This window comes from Lissotriton helveticus, chromosome 12 (assembly GCF_964261635.1).
Source record: "Lissotriton helveticus chromosome 12, aLisHel1.1, whole genome shotgun sequence".
NCBI lineage: Eukaryota > Metazoa > Chordata > Amphibia > Caudata > Salamandridae > Lissotriton > Lissotriton helveticus.
Window position 1 is genome coordinate 791,469,474 of NC_136073.1, and position 17,915 is coordinate 791,487,388.

Below are 17,915 nucleotides of genomic sequence, written 5' to 3' on the forward strand. Positions count from 1 at the left end.
CAGTGGAAGAACCCTTTTCCGGGCGCCTGGAGCGCTGAGGGTGCAGCTGGGAAGCCTCCACCTGGGGAGGCGGGAGAGGCCTGTTCGCACCGTCTCTCCCTCCGAGTGCACCCCACGGCGTCTCGCTTGAGATTTGTTATGGCCGGACCAGGCGATGAGGACGAGGGGGGGGGGGGGGGGGTCGGAGGCATGTGCAAGACATCCCCCCCCAGTGTTGTCGCAGCCATTATAAAAGAAAGAAGTGTCCCGTCCGTCTTCGGGCCGGGCTTCCGGTGGATGTCGGCCGGACGCCCCTGGCTCTGGCCCCATGAACGGGTTTCTTGGTTTATCGGCTGCAGCCGGATCCCGTCGGCCTCGGCCCCCCGACCGTTGGTGGCCGGACCGGAAGAGCATGTGGCGGGACTACCTGCAACTCTCAAGGGCCACCGCGGCCGGACTGGGAGAGAGAGGGGAGGGTCGAGGAGACATTCCCCCCCCCTGCAACTGTTCAGCGTTGTAAAGGCAATCCCCTGGCCGGGTCCCGCTGGCCTCGGCCTCTCCTCCGGCTACACCCTACGTTAGGATCTCCTGGCCGAGGCGTGGCAGCAGGACCTGCCTTATATGGGCTGCTCCCGGCTGGGCGTAGCCGGAACCCTGCCCCACCTTGGAAGTTTCCAGAGTGGGGGCGGATGTTCTACTGACTTGCATTTTCCCTAGTCTATCGATTTTTTTGGCGTGGCAGGCGGTGGGACAGCGAGGGGTGATTTGGTTTCTCTTACTGTTTTTCTGGTCTCTCACCACTGGCATATTTTAACGTTTTCTTGTTTCTAGGACATTAATAGGTTTTATCATTACGTTATGTTATCGTTTCTTTGTTCGTTGTTTAATAAAAGTTCATGTTCATCAGTGGCCTACTGATTTTCGTTTTCCTATTTTTTTCTTTCCAGGTTGTTTCATGGTAAAGTTTCTGTTAACAGGATACAGTGATCACTTCGTTATTATTGCATATGTCCTTTTCACTAGGGGTGCTCTCTGGTCGGGCCAGATGACGTATTTCTAGTAAATGGTCCGGGTGAAAAAGGTGCATCAATCAGTGGGGAGTAGATAGGCATGACAGATTACAACGGGGGAGAAAGGTCCGCATTACGTACCCTTTAACTACTTGCAAAGATTTTCCTACGTTTATTTGCAAACAGGGAATACCTCCAAAAAGAACTAATTCCCAAACAGTCAATGTTCGGACAATCAATCAATCAATGAGGAATGAAATAGGTACGACGTGTTAAAGGCTTGCGTTACCTACCCTTCACTATCTGCAAAGGGAGAGAGAATATTCCTATTCTTCCTCGTTTGCAGGTAGAGAAGATCCTTAAGAGAATTAACTTCGAACAATTCAATGCTCGATTGAAACAATCAACAAGGGGTACTGTGAACACAAATGAACGCCGCTTATGTACATACGCATTGCTATTTTCAACAGGTTGTTCCTAATGTTTCTATTTTAGCGAGGTCAAAAAGAGATCCCATTAGTGGCCTACTGATTTTGCTCGATTCCTTTAGTTTTTTTACACGATTTTTCGCTATCTGCAAAGACTAAACAGAGTATTGCGACTCTGTGCTTGTTTGTAAATAGAGAATGAACCAAAGAGAACAATCAATCAAATGGAGAGAGAAGCAGGCACGACGGATTACAAAGGGGGCAAAGGGCTGCGTTAACTACCCTTCACTATCTGCAAAGAGAGAGTACTCCTAATAGAAATGAGGGGTGGGGGGCAGCATTCAAAGCAGATCAGTGTGCATAAACACGAAAATGTTTTTACTTACCACGTACTTGACATTCGACAGCTTATGATATTTGCTATTAAAAAACCATTGAAATTCACTGAAAAAACCATAGGTTATAGACCATATATAGTTAGGAATTAGCATTTACAAAATCTTGAAAATTCACTGAAAAAACCATAGGTTATACACCATATATAGTTAGGAATTAGCATTTAAAAAACCTTATTTTACTCACACAAAACCATTGAAATTCCATATATAGTTAGTTGCACTAACTATATATCGCGCACCCGCAATCCACTACTGATCATGTCACATATTACATCATTCATGACATGGTCAGTGACATCACTGATGACATCACTGATGACATCTCAAATGACATCACTGATGAGATCACTGATGACATCATCCAGTGACTGTGTGTTTCTGTAAAGTTTAAATATGTTTTACATATTGAAGAATGAGTAGATGTATAAGTGTCTGGACGAAGGATTTAGTAGGTGCATGACTGAATGTATGAGTGAGTGATTAAATGTGTCTCACTGAGTGCATGGGTTAGTGACTAAACTGTCTTAATTTGTGCATCATTATGTCTGTTGTTCTGTAAACTGCTGCATGTGTTGATCAGTAGCTATATGATTAACTATATGGGTTATTGATTGATTGTCCAAGTATTTGTATAGGAGACTGAGTGTGTGTGTGGCTGGCTGGGAGGTGTGTGACTCTGTGCAGATCAATGTGTACTTGTATCAATGATTGTATAAGAAAGTAAGTATGTGTTAGTATATGTTTGAAAATGTAAGGTGCTCTATGTTTAACTGTATAGACAAGAAAATGGAAGTGTGATTGATTCTTTACAGGACTGACTAGGTGTGTGAGTAACTCCATGGATGAGTGGCAGAGTGTAAGTGTCTGTATAGGTGTATGAGTGCATATGATAGTGTTGTAAAGATGAGTGATTGTATGTATGAATGATTGTATGGGTGAATGAGTGAATGTGTGTGTAGACGTAGGAATCAGTGAGTACGTATGTAGTAACTAGTATTGGTGTGTCAATGGTTTCAAAAATTATACTCTGTATTTAACACTGGGTGAAACAGAGGTTATATTAAAACGTGAGGAGATGCATTGTATTGTCACATGAATGATATCATCAGTGATGTGGTCATTGATGTCAAATGAGATGTCATCAGTGATCTCATCAGTGATGTCATTTGAGATGTCATCAGATGTCATCAGTGATGTCACTGACCATGTCATGAATGATGTAATATGTGACATGATCAGCAGTGGATTGCGGGTGCGTGATATATAGTTAGTGCAACTAACTATATATGGAATTTCAATGGTTTTGTGTGAGTAAAATAAGGTTTTTTAAATGCTAATTCCTAACTATATATGGTGTATAACCTATGGTTTTTTCAGTGAATATATATATATATATATATATATATATATATATATATATATATATATATATATATATATATATATTTCAGCAACGCAAAGAAACCCCCAATCCTCAGGATTCAAAAATGAGAGCTCTCAAACCCAGTATGGCGTAGGTTCACCAGATAGTTTATTCACAGAACCCCCGCAAACTCAGTTTACAAACGCGTTTCGGCGTTGCCGCCTTCGTCAGTGTAAACTGACGTTTGTTTCCACCATTACTTAAATGAAACCGTGGTTACCATATGTCACGTGTTTCAAACAAAAATGAAAATCAACATAAAAGAAGGCACATCATTATAATTAATTCATTACTTCCACGGCGGCCATCTTGTAACATCTAATATACTAATGACAAATCATCAAATGCAATGCATTGGGAGCTCTCATATGTATCAGAATGTTAGTTCAGTGTAAATCACAACACAATCACATCTGAAATTATGTTTTTTACCAGCTGACAGCATCCTATGCTGCTTATTTGAATTCCGTGGCGCCTATGTTAGTTGTGTCTTAGAATCGTGGTGTACACTTATGATTTCTCAGTGAACATCACGAGAGGTTCACAGTTTCATGGCACATTAAATGACAAATCATAATTATTGAAATCAAGTACAATCAGGCCCTGAATGGGCATAGTGTTATACATTGATGCATTCAGACACCATTATTTAGAATTGTCAGTGTGATTCGCCATGAGCAAAACAAATTATTTTTTTTAAAAATAGGTATACAGGGTAGCGGAACAGACATGTCTGACTAGAGGAAAACAGTATACATGTCTATTTTTCCATGTTCACAAGAAGACAGAGTTAGAGACTGGAAGGGATTGTTTAGATGTGGGTCCACATCTCTTCCTCATTATTCATCCCTCCCGGGGTCTTGGTCTGTAACTGGATGATAAATCTTGATTCTAAGGTTCTTAGTTTTTTCACCCAGTTTCCCCCTCTTTCTGTCCTGACTAGTTGGTCCAAAATGAAATAAGTCAAAAGATTACTGTTGCTGTTGTGTGTCTGCTCAAAATGACGAGCTACTGGGTAGCTCGGATCCTTTGAGGTGATTGCCCTCATATGTTCAAGGACCCTGAGTTTGGTTTGTTTTACAGTACTCCCTATGTATTTCTTCCCACAGGGACATATCAGACAATAGACCGTATAGTCGGAGTTACAGTTTACCAGTTTAGCTATTCTGCCCTTCTTTTTATTGCCTGGAATTGGGTATTCCTTGACCTTTTGAGAGTTGAGGCCTTGCACTTCATACAAGGAAAGAAGCCTGAGACAGTAGGTTTTTTCTTTCTTTTCTTTTCGTAGTGACTGTTCACTAAATGGTCTAAAAAAAAAAAAATAATAATATATATATATATATATATATATATATATATATATATATATATATATATATATATATATATATATATATATATATATATATATTGTATAGTGTTGATGTGGATATCCTAGAGTCCTCAACTGTAAAAGGAGTACGTAAAAGGATCGAGTCTATGAACCTCTCTAAAGCAGCTGATCCTGGTGGTACACCTGCATGTGCCTATAGGAGAAGCCATAAATGATGGGCATTACAGTTGCGCCCCTTACATGGATGGATTGTGAAGAACAGTTTGATTCCCGATGCTTTGAATTGAAACCAGGTTAAAAAATGTTGACGGCATGATCTGGACAGAAAATTTGAAAAAAATTAATTTAGCATAAAACTGAGCTGGTACAGTGGCTTGTAGGCTGTAAGTTTAAGAGTCACTATCCTTCTGCCACGTGTTCTGTTCAAAAATGTTTTTGGTAAATAACACAACAAATCCAAAGGTTTTGTGTGTGAATTGGGTCGCTTTAGCACACAGTTCAATGGCATGTCTAACAAAGCTTTAGTAAAGGCTTATAATGATATGGTTGTCTACCCATCTTATATGGACTTAGATTGTCAGACTAAACCAGCTGGTAACCTTCAATTTGTTTCAGGGAAAAGTCCCAAAATGTACCCTAGCGGTCCAATTGACTGCCATGGTTCAGGCTTATGCATTTAAACAACCCAGACCAAGGACAATTGTGAACTTAAGCTCTGAAACCCATTCTAAAAAGATTGTCTTTAGAAATTTTAACAATAGATGTGTTTCTGCTCTTACAGTTTATTTGATAGACATTAGTTCCTAGATTAGGTATTCAAGAGATGTGATCTTGGAATCCTGCAGATGTCTTTATGTTCCATATTTGAATATTTTAACATATTCTCTTGACCGAATGTTCTCTTTATTATTATAACTTGAATGTTGTGTGAAAGCAGGTTCTGTAAGGAAATCTTTATAGACAGATGGCCCTGTCGAATTATAAATTGTATAAATTGTATATTGACTACTGTTGTATCTATTGATGAATTCCGCTTGTCTAGTTTGTTGTACTAATTTTATGGAGTCTTTGGTCAATAATTCTTAATATAACTTATACAGATGGATATGTGGTGCGTTTGGTCATCTCTGACTTTTTCTGAAACTGTATTTACAGGTCAGAAAACAGCTGTAGATCCCAGAGGCCCAAAATGGAGGATAATTTTACTGCCACCCGGATTCCTGCAGAGATGGAGGATTACGATTATTTCAATAATTTTAATATCAGCGAACTAGACAGCAGTCATTTAGATTCAACTACTCTTGCCGCACTTTCCATCCCATTGGTTATTTCTTTCTTCGGTCTGATTTGGAATGGGATCATCATCTGGTTCTTGTGCTTTAGGATGACGAGGAACGCCTTCACTACGTACATCATGAATCTGGCAATCTCTGATTTCATGTTTCTTCTCATTCTTTGCATTGTATGTCAACTTGTGCTGATGGATCTGCATGGACTGATCGACGAAGTTCTTTCCTATGACATTCTGGTTGTACTGTCTTTGTTTGGTTATCAGAACAGCCAGTGTTTCCTTACTGCTATCAGCGTTGAGAGATCTCTGTCGGTCCTTTACCCCATATGGTACCGATGTCACCGTTCAGACCACCACACTAGCATTGTATGCATCATTCTATGGATCTTCTCTTGCTTAATGGTTGGAATAGATATTTTGGTTTGTGTTCAACATGGGATATGTAAAGAAATCAACCTATTTCAGTCTTTTATATATTTTTGGGTCTTTCTACCCCTAATGCTGCTGTCCAATGTGATCCTGATCATCACAATCTGGAAGAGGTCCCAGAGACGTCACACACCGAGACCCTACATTCTCATCTTCGCCACAGTCCTGGCATTTCTTATCCTCTCGGCACCATTCTCACTGATGATGTTCCTTGAAGCTATCAATATTGTTCCCATGGAACAATCACTAATTGTTATTTGCATTCAGTGCTTTTGCATTAACAGTTGCATCAATCCCATTATATACTTCCTTGTGGGCAACCTTCGGCATCATGGATGCAAGAGTGCTTTTAGGGGTGCTCTTCATAGAGCATTCCGGGAAGACCCAGCTTCTTCAGAGGATGAAGAAAGTGGCTCTTTCCAGTTGCAGAGTCTCAGAATGAGTTCTTCTGTTTAAGGCACCACCTGAAATATGAACAAATGATAAATCCAAGGGACCATTACATCCATTCTGCACCAGCTGTATATTCCTGGCTGACTCATTCTCTATGTTTTGTTCACTAGGTTATATCAGCCAGAATCAACTAATGACAAGTGCCTACAGGTAACTGCAGCTAAAAGGGATCAATTTAAGGCAAAGCAAAAAACTGTGCACCTATGGATTTCACCATATGTCATTATTTATCAAAAGTGTGCTCTCATGCCTAGGGCCTTCTTAACAGAATTATAGGCACCCAGGCAAAGCAGTGAAATGGGCCCTGCCTACACAACCACTCACAGGAATAAAAATGTTTCAGAGAAATTGTTTGTTAAATTCTGGTCTGCATGGGGCTCCTATGCTCGTAGGGCCCCGGGGCAACTGTCCAGCTTTCCCATGTGTTAAGACGGCACTGCTAATGCCTAAGCACTTCAGCCCCATGCTCTATAACGTTTAGGTGAGAAAAGTATTTGTTGTGGTGTGTCTTCTGTCCTTGCTAGAACTGTTGTATGTCCCTTGTATTGGAATGCATATAGCTCTCTTGAGCTATCGTAGAATGAAGGTTCTTGGTCGCTGAAGGGAGGTACGGCCGTGCCTGCATCTATTTTGTGGATTAGTAAACCTACTCAACCGGCCTTCGTTCTATCATGGTTATTATATTTCAAATGTTAACATTTTTTTTCCTTAGATGGCAGTATTGTATTTGTCAGTAAGGATACATTAATTATTCTTTTTCAAACATATTTTCTTTAAAATGTGATCCACATTTCAAATATCTTATTTTGATCAATAGTGCAATGTGTTGTTAACAGACACCCAACCTTTTACAAATGTTGATATTGCTAATGAGCATATTTTGAAATGGATTGGTTATCAAGATCTGGCCTAATTAATGCTGAGGTCCTTGAATTTTGGAGGCGGTTCATTCTTAGTCAGACACCTACAGTCTTCCAGGGTTAGAAACCTACCTCCAAATGGATAATAAACACAAGGATTGCAAGAGGCATAAAGCCAGTGAACGTGTAATCAGCTTTATTCACTAAGGCCCTGTAATTTAATAAAATTCAATCGTCTGAAACACCCCGCTTGTTGATTTTGCTCATTAGAGACAGGCTGCTGCTGACTTGTTGTGCTTTGACAAGAAAAAGAGAGAAGATCAGTTGTGGGTACATTTCTGTCAAATCGGTCAACTGGACGATGTAAGAGGATCTTGAATGTAGATAGGTGTCCCTGTGATAGGAATGGGAGTTGGTCCGAGGAGCTTATTTCCTATATAGTGCAAGTTGGTGGAGCATTTTCACAGTAGTTGCGTCACCTCATTTAGAGATTCATAGACAGCAGATTTGGTTGTCTTTGTGAACCACTGATTTTATGGTGATTATCTGATCTACAAAACCCTTCAAAACTCCATACCCAGTCTCACCAGTTTGCTTGGAGAAGGAATTGCATGGATCACAAATATGAATAGGTTATATAAATTGGGTTCTACAAACCACAGGGAGGACAACTAAATGAGATATGTTCTGGCTGTAGATGATTATTATCAACATAATAACCATCATGTAATCACTGATCAAATTCTAACTTTCATCATAAGTCAGCAAACCCACCCACATGAATATTCTAATTGAAATGTGTCTTAAAACCGATGTTAGATGGGGACATTGTTGGCTATGTATTGATGCTCAATAATAAAATGATATTAATAAAGTTAAAATGAAGAAAATGTGTTCTAAAATGTTTTTTAAGGTTTTTGTTGCATAATGTTTATTATTATCATGGAAAAGTGCTGCACTTACAGCAATGCCAAAATAAGCAATTAAATTATCTCTTTAATTGCTCATAATCATTTTCAAACAATATAAGAGTTCTTAGGCTGCCACCGGCAAATCTCGTCATGGTTTGTTATTCACAACAATTTAAAAAACTTGCAATGTACATGTTCTCTAAGAGGTTGGGCCCTGAGAATCAACTATACCTTCCTGAAACCAATGAACACGCACTGGTAAATTTCTTGGGGTCACCTCCATCCACATTATATACTTAAGATCAAACCTTGATTATCCTACCACAGCCTCAAACAGGCCCAAATCTCTCAAATACGTTGGCTACTCCTTCACCGAAGAGTTGAAATAATGAATCAGTGGCTGCCCATATTCTCAAAGGTTACGGTGTTTTGCTATAAATGTCATGGGTAAGCCTTTCTAGAGACATTGTTCACCATTTGTCTGGTATCTGTAAATTCACATGGGAAAAGTGGGCCATTTTCAAGAATAGTGCTATAATTTGTTTTGCCGCATCCATCATACGGAGGATCAAAATGTTGCTAATCTGACCACCTGGCAAAGTGTTCACAGTGCCCATGTGCAGATGGTATAATGTGGACTTCCCACAATCGGAACCTCCATCATGTTGTGTATATATGACTCAGCGCTTCTTTTCAAGATATCAGAATTTTCACACACTCTCCCACCAAATATGTAACATTGTTCCTGCATCAATATTTATGATGCCAACTTTTATCTGAAATATTTTGATATGACCAGCGTGGACTACGTGGTCTGAGTTACCACCTTATCCTAGCTCTATATTCAGGTTCCCTCCTGTGTAGACATCTAAGGATTTTAGTCATAGTGTGCCAGCTTTTCCACTATTGTACATCTGATTGTTATTAGTATTTCTAATTTATTTAATTATATCCACTGTGAAGAAACTTAACCTTGTTAGGATTCAAAGTGGGTCAACATTTTTTCAAACGCAGTGAGTTGTCTACTGGCTTTAACTTACTATTTGGGTGAAGAGGCCAATGTCGGAACTGAAGGGACTGGAGCCTGTTCTATTCAGTCACTATAAAGGTTTGCTTACAGTCCATAAAGGATTTAACACTATATAACAAAAAAGGTCCCAAAGCATAAGACACTACTACCACAATCAAGCGGCATGACTTATCAGGTGACAATGCACTGTAAAGTTCTACGGAGAAGAGATGCTTTCCATTTGTTCCAAATGTTCATATTGGTCAGCATTATCCAGTGATGAGAGTTTATGAGTGACTGGGTGTAAAAGAGACCAATGTAGGCCAAACTGAATTATTGTGCACTTAAAATGTTATTATTTGTGCAAACCCTGCCCCACCTAGAAGATATTTTGTCCTACATCGAGGAATGGAATATTTCAGAGATAATACATACAGTACTATTTTATTAAATATATTTTCTTTAAAGATTGATTCATCTTCAGAAATCTTAGTCTGATCAATACAGGAATTGTTTAAACTATCTCCAGCAACTCCTCTCTAAAATTTTACAGCTGTTCCAAATCTTAAAAGCACAGATAACATACATTTTAAAAGCTAGTATTGTAAATAACTCAAACCTGAGAGAATCTGATAGATTAATGCTGAGCTTCACGAATTTTGCCAGGTGTTCCTTTTTAGGAAGCAAACCACACTCTACCAAGGTTAGAGAATGACATACCCATGGATACCCCTCACAGAGTTTGAAGGTTGAAATGAGTAAATGTTGCAGCAATCAGCTGTACTGTGTACGGTCCTCATATTTCCCAAAGTCCAGTCATTCTTCCGACCACTTCCCTTGCTCAGTCTGAGCACTAGAGAAAGTTAGTTGCTTTTGTGCTGAGCCTCCACAACATAAGAGAGATCTCTTATGGGTGAATTCCAGTGGAAATATGGGACTGGAGGAGGTAAGAGGGTTACGAATATATATATTTGAAGCGAGGGTAGGCATTGGAGTAATTCTAAGGAGATCATATTGCTGTTTAGTGGCAGGTCTTTTAAATGTCTCAGATGGCCCAGGCCCTCTCAAAGTGTGCTATCTGCTAGGTTGGTGGTAAATTTCCACCGCTTTTGCTGAACTTCATTTGGAATTTCTGAAAGAGGAGGTTAGTAAAGTTTGAGAGTTTGAAAACGGCAGATTTACACTGATTATCACCAGCATCTAAACCCTAAATGACCCCCCACCAATGACTCTCAATGGAAAGCAGGGAGATGGAATTGCATCAGTGACAAATATAAGTAGGAATATCTAGATGAGGCCAACTAAATAATTTCTTTTCTGGCTGTAAACTAATTGTATCAACCCAAAGACTCTCATAGAACCACTGATCAAATTTGGACTTTCCCCGTAAGCCAGCATGAGGTTTGCATGCAAATTCTAATCAAAATGTTTTTTAAAACTGATGTTACTTAGTACCATTCCTGGTTATGTTTTTATTTTTTTTTATTTTTTATTGAAGCCGGAAACTTAAAACATAAACATATAAATATTGCATCATTTCACCATAAAAAACAATAATTCTCCTCTAGGGCAGTTTACACAAATTCCTATTACATTAATAATACACGCAGCAAGGAAAATACGAACATTTACACAATCAAAAGGTTGATAAAATCCAGCACCGCAACCCAACCCACAAAAACAGCAAAAAACCCAGTATTCCCGCTTTTTTTAGTCAAAATAAGTACCCCATATTTTATTACATTTCTTAGTACTTTCCATCTGTAGGGCAAAAATACATTCACTTTTCTTAACTAATTTCATCTTATGACCCCACTCCAGAGCCGAGGGTATCAAATCAGTGCGCCATTTTTGCACTAGCAGCGACCTTGCTACGGCCATTGCTATATACAAAAATTTTATAATTGAATCTGTAAAAGAGAGGTCGGGATCAAAACCAAATAAAATTAATGTATCATTTACTTCCAATTGGATGTTACATTCCTGCTCCAAATAGCCAAATAGATCTACCCAATACTTTTTGACTTTTGGACAGCTCAACATAAAATGCAACCAATTTGCGGATGGATGATTTATACATCGAAACATTGGGGGGACTGGTTGGCATACATTTTCGAAAGAGAGTGAGGAGTTCCATACAATAACCATTTGCTAAAAAACAGCATTGTTCGCCAATTTGCCCCTCTCAATGAGCTAAAATTAAGTCTATTGACGGTCGACCAGATATGGGGTGACAATTCTCATGTTCCGCCTATTTTTAATAGCTTTTAACTTAAGATCCACACCCTTTATAGTAGCTAGGTATTTCTTCCAAGTGCCTGGTTTATTATCTGATGCTCTAACTAATAGTTCATCAACCAACTGGTTCTGTTCCATTAGAGAGGAAGCATCTATTTCTGCAAAATATTTATTTAAAATACTATATGAATTTAAAATAAAGTCATTTGAAATCAATTGTGTCATTTCAGCTACTGTCACCCAGATTCCATTTCTCACAAAATCCGAAACTTTAGTATACCCAGCTGCTATCCATTTTGATGCCAGATAAGAAGGCTGTCTGACCCCTGCCAAGAGCAGGATTTCTTCTAACAAAGTAGCTGAATTAATTGCAGGAATAGAATACTTTTTTTAAAAAGCCTGTCGTTTTTTAAAAAACCAGTGAAGGCACTTATAACGTACCAATTTAAGGGATCTAAACATCAACAGGGGGAGTGAATTTGTCTGTCTTTACACATTAAATTCATAAAGTTATTACAATAAAAGTGTGGTTGCAGTTTAAATCTGGACAGATATTGTGCAAAATACACATCATAGTAATTCCTAAGGTTTGGAAGGGCTAACCCTCCCTGATCCAAATCCTGATATAAAGTGCTGAGTGCTATTCGAGGAGTTTTCTTTGCCCAGAGGAAAGCTGTAAACATGGACTCTACCTGAGAGAAAAAGGAACCTGAGAAGGTGCATGGCATTGAAGAAAACAAAAAATTAAATAACGGAAGGACAGACATTTTAATTAAAGCGACTCGTCCCAAAATAGACAGAGGGAGCATGCTCCAGCGAGAGAACAAGTCCTGAACTTTCCTAATAAGAGGGGCAAAATTCAGTTGATATAAATCGTTGGCAGACTCAGAAAAAAATATATATATATCTCTTTGGGTTAATATTTACAGAATTATGAATGTCAGGGAGCAGATCTAAAGCTACCCTCCTACACTGTAACACTTCGGTCTTCCCTTTATTTATACAATAGCCACCTAATGCTTCAAAGTCTTCAAACAACTGGAAGACTTTGGCTTGTACCTCAATTGTTGGTTTAATTATGAGCATGATGTCATCTGCATACAATTTTAATTTTGGCATTGATGGAATTGGAGGGCAGATATCAACGCAGTTCCGAATGGCTATTGCCAAGGGCTCGATGAAGAAGGCAAACAGAACTGGCGATAAAGGGCACCCTTGCCTTGTGCTTCGTTTAATTTTGAACGACCCTGCCACGACCGAATTGATAACTATATTGGCTACGGCATTCACGTACAAATTACAAATCAAAGATATAATCTGCAACGCAATACCGAAAGACTGAAAGATCGTAAACAGTGTCTCCCAGACCACAAGGTCAAAAGCCTTCTCGGCATCCAAAAGTAAAACTGAGGCAGGTATCTTCTGTATATCTAAATATTCCAAGGCCTTTGACAAAAAGTGGGTGTTAGTAGCTAATTTTCTGCCAGCGATAAATCTGTTTTGATCTAAATGGATCAAATTCGCTGCATATTTATTAACCCTAAGTGACAAAAGTTTGGTGAACATTTTATAATCAGAATTAAGTAACGTAATTGGGCGATAGGAGTTAGGGTCCCTCCCATTCTTGCCCTTCTTCACAAAGCTCACTATGTTCCCCTGTCTAAAGGATTCAGGAACTACCCCTCCTTCCAACAAGGAATTAATCAAATGAAGAAAAAGTTCTGAAAATGAGTCAAAAAAGACCTTATAAAATTCGGATGGAAGCCCATCTGGGCCGCAAGCCTTCCCATTAGGTAGGCTCTTCACTACTTCCTCCAGCTCTTTCAAGAAAAAGGGATTAACCATGGATAATTTCTCAATTTCCGAAAGTATTGGTGGCTGATTCACATGGAGAAATTTTTCTAGTAAATGGTCATCCACCATCTGAATCTTACCATAAATAGCCGCATAATGATTAAACATTATGGCCCCAATTGACACTGGGTCCTCTGTACACACAGCCGTTTAGTGACTTAATTTGATTCGCTGCCGCCTGCTCTCTGGCCTGCCACGCCAGGAGTCTGCCCGTAAAATTGCTTTCCTCATATGTTTTCTGACGAAACTGTTGGCAAATAGTTTCACTCTGGGTGTAATACACAGAGCATAGCTCACGCTTGGCCTGTTCAAGCTGGGTTTTAATGGGAGCAGAGGGGCTATGTAGAAATGCCTCATGGAATACTTGGATCTTATCTTCCAATTCTGCTTTATCAAACCTAGCTTTCTTTGAAATTGCTGCATCTTTTCCGATTATTAACCCCCGAACAAAAGCATTGAGTGAGTCCCAGACTACATTGGATGCGGTGGACTCAGCATTCTAAATTAAGAATTCTTGCATCTCCGAGCCCAAAACCTTCACCCAATCCGCATCATTAAAATATTGTTTATTTAAGATCCACCGCTTCGGATGTCTCATACCAGCCCCCAAGTTGATTTCCAGTGCCAGCATTGCATGATCTGAAAAACCGTGGTAAAACTTTTTTTGCTGCACAAAGTTTAAACACTGCGAAATCCCCCAAAAATCAATACGAGATGAGGAACAAAACCGGCCTGGCCCACACGTGAATTTACTATCCGAAGCAAACGCTGCTCGCCAGGAATCACACAGATTTAACATTGTTCCGTAATTTTGCAAGACTTACGTTTTATCTGTCTTTTCCCATGTACAGTGGAATCTAAGTGGGGGTTCATCAAAATATTGAAGTCTCCCCCCCATGATTATATCTCCAGGGACCTGAGTCAGCGATTGACATAGCTCCTCATGTGCTTTAGAATTATCCTCCGAAGGTGCATAAAAACTCACAAATGTCAAAGGGCTGAATCTTGATCTAAAGGAACATGTAACCCAACACCACCTCCCCTGTTGATCTTTACCAGAATTAAAATAATTTGCTTGTAAACTTTTGTTTAAAAATATGGCAGTCCCTCTATGAGAGGCTGTGGACGACGAAAATCCCCTATAGGCTGCCCAAGATTTAAACATAGAAAATTCGGGGAGTTTTGTAACCGAAATGTGGGTTTCTTGCAAAAGAATCACCCCAGGATGTTCAGTTTTTAACCACATTTCACTGGCACGCATTTTTCTCTGATTATTCAGCCCATTAACATTAAATGAAACAACTTTTAATGCTACCATATTGGCCATATGCAAAAAAACATAGTCAAAAGACTGGACCCACCCCCCATCTGCATAGAGTCCCTTAGGCATAGATACAAATAAACAACATAAACTTGAAAAGTAACCGGCTTCATTTTTCTCCTTTTTATACTGTGCCCCCCCCCCTGAAAAGTGGACCTCCACCACACCCTCCACTTCTCCCTCCCCAATTCAACTCGGGTGTCATGTTATTACACCCTGGTGATCCTGCCCTCCTCTCCCCAGCAATGTGGGCTACCCTTCTCTCATGTTACCCTACACGGATCCCTGACAAGTAAATATACTATTTAAACTCTCCGTTCTGAACTCATAGCAATAAGAGTCCGCAGCCCCTTCCTTTCCACCTTACGATTTTTGCAGGAGATCTATATTGCCTTCCTGGTTATGTATTGATGCACTGTATTAAACTGACACTGTGGTTCAAGAGGAAAAAGTGAAAATAATGATAATTTGAATGTGTTCTAGAAAATGTTTCTTAGGATTTCATGAAATGTAATGCGAAACACAAAATAAGGTTAATGTTTTAGTCAAAAATATTCCTAAATTCATTACATTTTGATTAATATGGAGGGAACTTACATTTGGCTTCCATTTAATAACTCTCAAAATATTTCCCACAAACCTACAACTCCAGTAAATGCTCTTGAATTTAGAAGGTATGATGTCTTTGTGTGAATGTTGAGGGACTATGATTTGGGCTATGCTCTATGACCCATAATGCTTGACAATATAAGTGTGGCGGTGTAAAATGTTTAATGTTTGCTATGTCATTGTTATTTTTAATATTTTATACAAGTCCATTTTTTCAGTTGTTATAAGGTGTAAAACAGACATGTTATGAGATGCATTATCCCAATAGCATATTATAAAGATTCTGCAAATCAGAGTGCAGTTCTATAACCAATAAAGTTCCTTAGTAATTTGTTTGCAATATCCTTTTAAAGTGCAGGGTAGTAGTATTTTGTTCCTCGACTCAGATCACATCAGAATAAACTTTAATTGGTTCATATAATAGAAAAACCATAAAATCTCAACATCTTAATGCATTGTTCCTCCACTCATGAGGGGCTATTCACAAAGGTAAATTACATAGTTAATGTATTCATAGACTATTGAGTAACTATAGTATGTTTGGGTATTCAGAAAATCTGAGTGTAAAGTTACTGAAAAGTGCAAATGTACATGCCTACCCTCTCCCCTTCGAAAAAAGAGTGGGGAACCAACTTTACAAGTGTGAGGTGCTACTGTTCAAAAAACATCACTAGCAAGAGTAGCACAACACATCGCCACCAATGATACTGCAACATTGTCCAATAGAAAACAGTGAAGGTAGGGACTACAAATAAAACCTAATAGAAAATAATGTCACATTATATTTTTTATAGTGAAAAACATAAATAAATATAATTTAAAGTAACAAATCAAAAAATAGTATCTATTTATTATTTAATTATGACATATTTAATAACTTGTTTCAATTTAAAAATTAATGTGACATTCATTTTTAATGCAAATGTAATTAAATACCTTAATTATAAAATATTCATTAATGCAAAAAAACATTTTTTACTTTATATGGAAATTAAATTTTTTTAATCGAAACTCCAGAATTTTTTTTTAATCTAATTTAATAAGATTTAATTTAAAAAAATGAAGTTAATAGTGTTGCAGAATGTTTTTATTTTGTTCTACATTTAAAAATAAATATCTACTGTCAATTAACATGAATATTTTACATAAGATGTTTCTTGTAATTTTGTTTGAGTTAAAATAAACTTTTTTACTCTTTCATTTACTTTAAATTTGGAAGACCCCCCAACCCTTCCTATCCCCCTCCTTACTATGCCCTAAACCCCTTCCATGTAGCTGTAAGTATGCCACTTTTTCCAGCCACTTCCTCTGGTCGCTCCCACATTTACTACTAAGGGCCTTATTCCTATGTCGGGAGGCCTTGCGTCCGCCCGTCACTGTATCAGTACGGAAACCGCCTCACCATTGTTTGGCGATTCCGCATACCTAATTACAATGCAACCGCACATGGGGCCTTATTTATGAAGGCCTTGCGCCGCCGGTGCGTCACTTTTTCCCATTTTAAAAGTGACGCACCGGCGGCGCAAGGCCTTCATAAATAAGGCCCATGGTGCGGTCACAAACTCCCATTTCCCAAGGGAGCTTGTTTTGCATCTGTAAACCAGTCGCAGCACAAGCTCCCATAGAGAAAGGGGAGTTTGTGGCGCCAAACCGGAGGCCGCACTGAAGTAAGGGTCCTGCTAGGCGCCCCTAAAGTCACTTTCTGACAGGCTTTCCATGTCGTAAAGGCCGGCATGGAAAGCCTGTCAGAAACTGACATCATAAACCCTACAGCAGAAACGCCATCCATAGGGATTAAGTGGCAGTCTCCGACTGGCCGAAGGGGTCCATGAGCCCGTCGGTATCCAGCCGGAATGACAGGCCAGATTCACTTACGACCGACTGTATCATATTGAGGTGGTCAAAACTGTAACCGCGATGAGGCTCAATAAGCCTCCGACCAGAGGTCGGAGGCTTTTTGAGTCTCGTTGTAATTGGGCACTAAGTAGTAAATTTATATGTGTGAGGATCTTCCCATAGGAAACATAGGAGATGCGGAGATGTACACTTGTTGGGTTGTTAATTGTATCGTTAAGGACTGTCTGCATGCTCATCCAATACTTGGCCTCTATGCAGAGCGCGCAGAGCAATAGTCGCAAATGTGCCAAGTGGATTTATGGTTCTTTTGGACACTAGAAGATAGCAATAGAGAGAAAGGAGATATAATGTGATACTTACTGATCAGAGGGATGTGAGGGAATAATTGTAATTGATTACTGCGTAAAGGAAGACCGCAAAGTAAATTGACCTAACTTGTAGTAAAGATTCCTGTGAACAAGCACTTGTAAAGCCAATAGATCTGACTTGGTTTAAGTGTATGTACTCTTTGC

At 39.1% G+C, this 17,915-nt stretch overlaps 1 protein-coding gene across 1 annotated transcript in view; it reads left to right on the plus strand.

The window, feature by feature from the left end:
• The window catches only part of LOC144798484 (mas-related G-protein coupled receptor member H-like), a 28,009-nt gene extending 19,587 nt beyond the window's left edge, over window positions 1-8,422 (plus strand). Inside the window, exon 2 of the mRNA XM_078669385.1 lies at window positions 5,727-8,422. Within this exon, the coding sequence (XP_078525511.1) occupies window positions 5,761-6,747 (987 nt within the window). The 5' untranslated portion in view covers window positions 5,727-5,760 and the 3' untranslated portion in view covers window positions 6,748-8,422. The remainder of the gene's footprint in view (window positions 1-5,726) is intronic.
• Window positions 8,423-17,915: the final 9,493 nt, after the last annotated feature.